General features: G+C 35.5%; 1 protein-coding gene across 1 annotated transcript; it reads left to right on the plus strand.

Moving 5' to 3' along the window:
• The first annotated feature begins 461 nt into the window (after window positions 1-461).
• Window positions 462-8,541, plus strand: Smyd4-3 (SET and MYND domain containing, class 4, member 3). The gene is made up of 7 exons (XM_067774302.1): window positions 462-937; window positions 1,003-1,198; window positions 1,260-1,604; window positions 1,679-1,921; window positions 2,970-3,305; window positions 7,745-8,084; window positions 8,154-8,541. The coding sequence occupies exons 1-7, from the start codon at window positions 619-621 to the stop codon at window positions 8,346-8,348; spliced, it is 1,974 nt and encodes a 657-aa protein (XP_067630403.1). The 5' UTR covers window positions 462-618; the 3' UTR covers window positions 8,349-8,541.
• The last annotated feature ends 179 nt before the right edge of the window (window positions 8,542-8,720 follow it).

Genomic DNA, 8,720 nt, shown 5'->3' on the forward strand with positions numbered 1-8,720 from the left:
AATTCATATTAAAAAGCGTGGGGTGCATTTGACTACATTTCATATCTTTCCTAGAATGATTGTAACATTCAATATCAAGCACCCCACGCTTTTTACTGTGAATTAAATTATTCTGTTAATAACTTAAATTTTATTATAATTTTATTTTGAGATGATAAACTATAAATGATTGTTTGACCTTCTACTACAGTTATATAAACTCTTTTTAATTGAAAATTATTTTCTATTTTTTAGTTCGGCTTGCTATAAAAGCGTGTTTTTTAAAACTATTATTTATTTCATGTAGTAAGTTGTGTTTGTAAACAAAATCACATTCACACTCACAGTTTAATTTTGAAACGCTCAATAAGAGTGTTCCCGCATACGTATGATGTTCCCTTCGAAATAGACTCGATGCTCTCAAAGATATCTATAAATATCTTTATTCTGCAGATACCGAAAGAGCACGTTATGGACTATTTTTCCACATTTTCAGTACGGCTGCTATTTTCTTAACGAAAAGTTCATTTTCTTGAAACAAAATTGTGCAAAAACACTTGTCCATAACATTTTTTTTTATAAAATAAGTGAATTTTGTTCGCTATATCTAGCCAAACTCATATTTAAAGTTTTAACAAAATGTCTTTAGTGGAGAAAACCGGCTTTTTCCCCGATTATTATCTTAACCTGAAAAGTTCACAAGTGTATGCTTTTGATGTGGAAATCGCAAAAATCGCTGCATGTCGCAATGACTGCGAACGTTTGGCCTTTGTTGAGACATTTCCCGGTGTCAAGGAACGTGATGGCGATTTGCATGTGAAGAGGGAGTATTTGGGTAAAAATGCAGAAACGGCAGCACAGCTCAAGGAAAAGGGTAATCAGGCATTTAAAGCTAAAAATTGGTTTGAAGCCATGCTCTTTTATACGAGGAGTTACATGGCTTTGCCAGAGGAAAAGGGTGAGTTACATACAAATATCTGGATAATATTAAGCAGTGTTTATTTTTCGCTCTTTTGTTTTTAGTAAATGAACGCGCTATTATCTTAGCCAATCGCTCAGCTACGCTCTATCATATGGAAAAATATGATGAAACCCTCATAGATGTTAAGCGCTCTATAGATTTGGGTTATCCAAAAGATCTAATTTATAAATTGTACGAACGTCAGGCGCGTTGTCATATGGTTAAGAAAGATTATCCCAACACCATAGCTTGTTTCAAGTGAGTGCTTGTTGTCTGTGCTGGATATTTTTTATAAATAAAAGCTTCCCCTCAATTATAGAAAATGCATTACGGCTTTGGATGACGCCGTCCTGCCGACTGATAGGCGTAGTAAATTGATCTTAGATGCACGAACAATGATCAAATTGTTGGAACAAGATCCGCATACAGCTAAACAGGTAGAAAGGCAAAAGAAATTGGCTGCAGCCAAATTGACAATGGCAATACCCGATGAAAAGGAGTTTCTCAACGATGCAGTGCGCATAGATCAGAATACTTCAGAAGGTAGATTCGCGCGCGCTGCTTCCGATATAGCGGTTGGAGAGGAAATACTTGTGGAAAAGCCATTTGTTGCCGTGTTGCTGGAGAAGTTTTCGAAAACGCATTGCGATAATTGTTTTATAAGGTAAAAATTATGTACATAACTGTTTTCAGAAACTCGTAGTGTGCATTAAATTAATTCAACTTAAATAATTTTAGAACTGCTATACCAGTAGCATGTCCCAAATGCGCTGATGTACTTTACTGTTCTGAGGAATGCCTCGAGAAAGCCAGCAATGCCTATCACAAATACGAGTGCGGTTTACTGCCTACAATTTGGCGTTCGGGAGCATCAATTAATTGTCATATGGCTTTGCGCATTGTTGCAAGTAAACCTTTGGATGACTTTTTAAAAATTAAAGAATATATAGACGTGGAACTACCCATCGATGAAATTCTCAAGTAAGTGATTTTAATTTATAGAAAGGCGGTTCAGCTGATTTTGATACCTGGCCGGAGCTAAAATAATCCTGAGCACGTCTCGTGCTATATCTCCGAGTTATCTGAAGCCGCTGTATTATCTCCATTAAGCTTATCAACCACTTCATATTCCCTTGACATGCTACCAACACTTTCTTCATCTGTCTGCTTTGCAGTTTCGGGGCACATGGTAGATTGATATTCCGATTTCACCATTCGCTTTGTCTTGCAGAATTTGAGATATAAACGTCCGCCTCTTAAAAGCAATCTTTTGGCGTTCAGCACATTTCTTCTTCGTTCTTTATCTAGTTGCGGAATTGAGGATTGCTCGTTCCTATCAAATACTCGTCATTATTTATACTCTCCATAAATCTTGATGTGCGAGCTCCCGTCGCCTCTCTGTCTCCTTCTTTTCGCAACACTATTTGCTTGTTCGAGTTGACACTGACTAGATGCCTCCCTCACTATGCAGGTCCGAATCATCATGTATAGTTATTTAGTTTTCTTCCGGCTTATTATGCTTTTCTATCTCTCCTCATATTTTAGTCGTCGTTTAACGGGTTTGAGTTAATTATACAGGTCCTAAGGCCACCGTTATTTTCCGTGGCGACCTGGTATAGGGAAGGCTCCGTTCAAGCCCAGGCCTCTCGATGAATACTATCTTAGAGGCCCACAACCATCATCATGACAGCAGTGATATTAGTCCCAGACTATATGGCGGAACCTACAGAAAAACTTCGCCCGCATAAATGAAAACCAAACTAGGTTTATTAATTGTCTCTCCTAAGTTCCATTCATTGGGATACCAACGGACCATTGTTTGATGAGAGTATACGGCGAAATACTAATCACTTATATATTTAAAGGAGGAAGGCTTGGTGACAGCCCGGATTCGGTGTTGTACCATGCACTGTGTAACCATTTTAGGACCGATTAGAATAAAAAATGGCACTGAAGATGGCACAACGCCGAAACCGGGTCGTCTCAAAACCATATACATTAAATTCCTTACCTACATTGCTTTCTACAGGCTGCCCAAAGATAATTACAGACGCGTTGCACACTTGGAACGTCACGAGAAAACACGTGCACCATCGAATTTCTTTCAGCACACACTTATGGCGCGCTTTTTAGTTAAATGTCTAGTAGAAGCTGAGTACTTTGGTGCTACACCCAAAGACGAAGATTTGCTTACTATTGGTGGGATAATCTTGCGTAATTTACAACTTATACAATTTAATACACATGAAGTGGCTGAATTGCATGCCAAAAAGGCGGATGGTAATGAGAAGACGGTATTTATTGGAGGTGGACTTTATCCAACTTTGGCACTATTCAATCATTCGTGTGATCCAGGTGTGGTGAGGTGGGTAGCGACATAAAGTTTGTCCAAATTGCGATTTTTTCTTAAAATGAGATATTTTGAGATTTAAAAGACCGCTTTTTGGCTGCCCGAAACATTCAGTACAAATATTTCCATTTTTTTTTTTTCTTTCGTTTTGCTGTTTTTTTTCTATACTTGATTCTGTATACTAAAAAAAACATATTGGAGTTAATTCAATCTCGTGATCTATTAATTTTCGTAATAAAATGTAGTTGAAAACAACTGTACGGTTATTCCAGAATAAAAAAAAAAAACCACAAGGTTAGCTCTGGGCCCGGGGTTTCTGAGGGACCCGCGATTTAGAGGTACTATGACATTTTTTTAATTCAGGAGAGTCTTTAGTTGTTCCACGTGCAATTTTTAAGCCGAATTTCAAAAGCAACGAAAATCTGCATTTCGTTTTAATATTATAGTGAAGTGTGAAAAATAAAAATCTATATATGGGGTATTCCACCCCATTTCGACCAATTTTGAACCCGACCCGTTTAGAATTGGCTGAAAGTTTTTCTTCTTTTTCTAGCTTACGAAAGACGTTTTTCAGAAATTTTTCAAGTTTTTTCATCCAACTCAAAAAAAGTTATGAATTTAAAAAAAGACCGTTTTTGTTTTCAAAATGCTATAACTTTTTTAAAAATTGACCGTTTGGGATCTTTTTTTTTTAATTTTTTTTAAATGTACTTTTCGGAAAAAATACAAAAAATTTTTAAAGTTTTTTTTGTAATTTTTCAGTTTTTCGAGATTTTTCGAATTTCGCCATTTTTCTTTTTTTTTCTCATAAAAAACTTCAATCAATTCTGCAATCATCCCCACTAATCCCGGAGTAGGCCGATTTTTTTTTTTTTTTTAATTGAAAAAAAAAACTTTAAAATTTTATTTGTATTTTTTCCGAGAAGTACATTTAAAAACAAATTTAAGGAAAAAAGATCCCAAACGGTCAATTTTTGAAAACGCTATAGCATTTTGAAAATAAAAAAGGTGTTTTTTTTTTTAAATGCATAACTTTTTTTGAGTTGGATGAAAAAATTTGAAAAAATTCTGAAAAACGCCTTTCGTAAGCTAGAAAAAGAAGAAAAACTTTCAGCCAATTCTAAAGGGGGCGGGTTCAAAATTGGTCGAAATGGGATGGAATACCCCATATATAAAAAGAAAGGCTAAAATGTGTGTTAGTTAGTCGCCGGTGTTTGAAGAAATGCGTGTTTCGATTTTGTTCAAACTTTCACACAAGTTGTGTAAACCTCACGCGGTGGTTACTACGTAGGTTGGTTGCGATCGACGTACAGGGTCTCGAGATATAGGCCGAAACGTGGACCCGAGTACCCCTAGAAGGTGTTTATAGAATATGAATAACAAATGAAAGCTGTTGATGAGTGCTTTAGTAGAGGGTGACTAGGGTCTCGAGATATAGGCCAAAACGTGGGCCAGTGAATGCCTAGACAGTGTTTATATAATATGGACATCAAATGAAAGCTGTTGATGAGTGCCTTAGTACAGAGTAATATATTATCCAGAGACGGACTGGGACTGGGATTAGGACTAGGGCTGGGACTGAGACTCGGAGTGGGACTGGGACTGAGACTCGGAGCAGGACTGGGACTGGAATAAAATACATACCACCCTTGAGAGAAGAGAGAAGGAGAGTGAGAAAGAAATAGAATGAGACGAAGATGGAGATAGATGAAGCGAAAAAGACGGAGGGAGAAGTGAATAAAAGGATTAGGAAAAAGTGAAGAGTGGGGGGGGGGGGCAGAGTCAGAGGGAAAAAGCTTATTAACATGTATGCAGATAGGCCACATTTAGGGCAGGACGTCTGGTCTTCTAGTATTTTATAAAAAACTATTTAAAATTTTTCTCTTTTGTTTTTTTTATAATTTTGGGTAGGTAGTCACATTTTTCGTCCAATAGGACACAAGCTTTTTAAAAAACTTTTAAAGATTTGGAAGCCTATTTTTTTATTTTTACATATTTTTTGTACGTAGGCCGAACAACTCCAATTTTTGAACGTAGTTGACTCAAAATGGAAACTACCTTGAAACAATTGTAGGAGTATTCCAGAGCAAAAACAAACAAAAACCAAGTAAGGAAGGCTAAGTTCGGGTGTAACCGAACATTACATACACAGCTGAGAGCTTTGGAGACAAAATAAGGGAAAATCACCCTTTAGCAAAATGAGCCTAGGGTAACCCTAGAATGTGTTTGTATGACATGTGTATCAAATGAAAGGTGTTAATGATTATTTAAAACGTAGTGGGCCTTAGTTCTATAGGTGGACGCCTTTTCGAGATATCGCAATAAGGGTGGCCCAGGGGTGACTCTAGAATGTGTTTGTACGATATGGGTATCAAATTAAAAGTTTTAATGAGGGTTTTAAAAGGGAGTAGCCCCTAGTTGTATATGTGAAGGCGTTTTCGAGATATCGATAAAAATGTGGACCAGGGTGACCCAGAACATCTTCTGTCGGGTACCGCTAATTTATTTATATATGTCATACCACGAACAGTATTCCTGCCAAGATTCCAAGGGCTTTTGATTTCGCCCTGCAGAACTTTTTCATTTTCTCCTACTTAATATGGTAGGTGTCAAACCCATTTTACAAAGTTTTTTCTAAAGTTATATTTTGCGTCAATAAACCAATCCAATTACAATGTTTCATATCTTTTTTCATATTTGGTACAGAATTATGGCATTTTTCGTAATTTTCGATATCGGAAAAGTGGGCGTGGTCATAGTCGGATTGCGGCCATATTTTATACCAAAATAAAGTGACTTCAGATAAGTACGTGAACTAAGTTTAGTTAAGATATATCGTTTTTTGCGCAAGTTATCGTGTTAACGGCCGAGCGGAAGGACAGACGGTCGACTGTGTATAAAAACTGGGCGTGGCTTCAACCGCTTTCGCCTATTTTCACAGAAAACAGTTATCGTCATACTGGAGTTGAATGTTGACATAACTTACTTATATATTGTAAAGATATTAAATTTTTTTGTTAAAATTTTACTTTAAAATTTTTTTTTTTAAAAGTGTGCGTGTTCGTCATCCGATTTCGCTAATTTTTATTTAGCACACATATAGTAATAGGTGTAACGTGCCTACCAAATTTCATCATGATATCTTCAAGGACTGCCAAACTACAGCTTGCAAAACTTTTAAATTACCTTCTTTTAAAAGTGGGCGGTGCCACGCCCATTGTCCAAAATTTTTCCAGTTTTCTATTTTGCGTCATAAGGTCAACGCACCTACCAAGTTTCAGCGCTTTGTCCGTCATTGGTAATGAATTATCGCACTTTTTCGGTTTTTCGACATTTTCGACAAAGTGGGCGTGGTTGTAGTCCGATTTCGTTCATTTTAAACAGCGATCTGAGATGAGCGTCCAGAAACCTACATACCAAATTTCATCAAGATACCTCAAAATGTACTCAATTTATCGTGTTTACAGACGGACGGACATGCCTAAATGAATTTCTTTTTTCACCCAGATCATTTTGATATATAGAAGTCTATATCTATCTCGATTCGTTTATGCCGTTCCGGATTACCGTTATGCGAACAAAGTTAATATACTCTGTGAGCTCTGCTCAGCTGAGTATAAAAAAAAACAACGCAACAAAAATTTTAAATTTGTAGTGTGTACAATAATGTGAAAACTTTTGAGATTTAGAATCATGATTTTTTCTTCACATTTTGTTTTTGAGAAGTGCGAAGCAAAGCAAATTTGGAGAAGTTAATTCACTCTCCTGGTTCTGACATAAAAACCAGAGAGGAACGAAAAAAAAAAACCCAAGAAAAATTGTACCATCTTTTTCGGCCTTTGCCTTTAATAATTTTGGGTATACAGTTTTAGCTTTTCATCAGATTTCATAAGATCTTTTTAATGAAACGTTTTGAGGTTTAGAAGCCCGATTTTTTTCCTATTTCTTTTTTTGTAAAGCAAACATTAAATTTTTAAAATAAAAATCTATTAAGAACAATTGGAGGACTAAAAAAACACAAGAAACCTTTTTAAAAAAATTAAAAATGATTTTTTTACTATCGTTTTTTTATACTTTTAAGTGTTCAGTTTTACATAGACGTGTACAATAAAGTGCAAGTTACAGTTGTGACACATATTGTTATAATAAAATTTTTCCTAAGATTTTTTTTTATTGCATTATAGTATTTTTTTCTTTTGTTTTTTGTTTTTTTTTGATAATCCGATTGGTTTACACTAGTTTTAATTTTAAAAAATTTATTAACAGGATTAGGAGAATAAATTACCTTCAGCATTTCTCACTTTTACTTCCCTTACAAAAGAAAAAAAAACATGTAAACGAACAAAAATTTCAAAATTAGGCTCAGCTGTAGTGGTAATAATTTTAAATTTGGGCCCACTGTACAACGCTTCAACACGAGCATGCTAAAACTAACTTGAAAATTATTTCCCTAGATATTATCGCGGTACAACTATACACGTCAACACCATACGACCCATTGAAGCTGGTCTACAGATCGCTGAGAACTATGGCCCCATTTATACGCAGGAGGAGCGGGAAAAACGTCAAGCGCAATTAAAAGAGCTCTATTGGTTCGATTGCACTTGCGATCCATGCCTAGAGAATTGGCCCACTTTCGATAAGATGCCAACCGATATTATACGTTTTCGTTGTGATGGTCCAAAGCAGTGTAAAGCAATTATTGAGGTACCAGCAACGTGCAATGATTTCATGATCAAATGTGTGACATGCGGCGAGTGCACGAATATTTTGAAAGGCCTCAAAGTGATGCAGGTGAGCGTGAATGCCTTTTTTAATTGTTTTTCATTCAATAATTTTCTTATTGTTTTATTATTTAATTAGGATACCGAATTAATGACACGCACAGCCAAGCGTCTTTACGATGCTGGCGATTACTCGATAGCGTTGAATAAATTCATTGACCTACTCAAGATTATGTATGAGGTGTTGGCACCACCCTTTCCCGATTTTTGTCAATGTCAACAGCATACAAAAGATTGTTTTCTACACTTTGGAAATTTCTATAATTTGAATTAGTCATTACGTTGCAATTAATTATTTATGGAATTTTAACGAAAGTAATTTGTATGAAATGGAATTTTTAATGGTTTCTTTATGATATGTAAAACGTAATAGACATCTGATATTTATTATTATATACAAATTGGCAAGCAAAATTAAAAAAAGGAAGAAATTAAATAATAAAAATTGCACTTAATATCATTACATTCATATATGTATGTACATCAATTTCATAATACATTACAACAATAAAAATTGAAAAAACTTGACACGCTAGTTTTAAGTATATACCAGATCCACGTGGACTTATGCTATTTGATTCACATTGCGGTCACAAATTAACTACAAAATATACAAAAATATTTCATTGATGAACACGTGCTGGCG

Source organism: Eurosta solidaginis, chromosome 3, assembly GCF_040869045.1.
Source record: "Eurosta solidaginis isolate ZX-2024a chromosome 3, ASM4086904v1, whole genome shotgun sequence".
Classification (NCBI taxonomy): domain Eukaryota; kingdom Metazoa; phylum Arthropoda; class Insecta; order Diptera; family Tephritidae; genus Eurosta; species Eurosta solidaginis.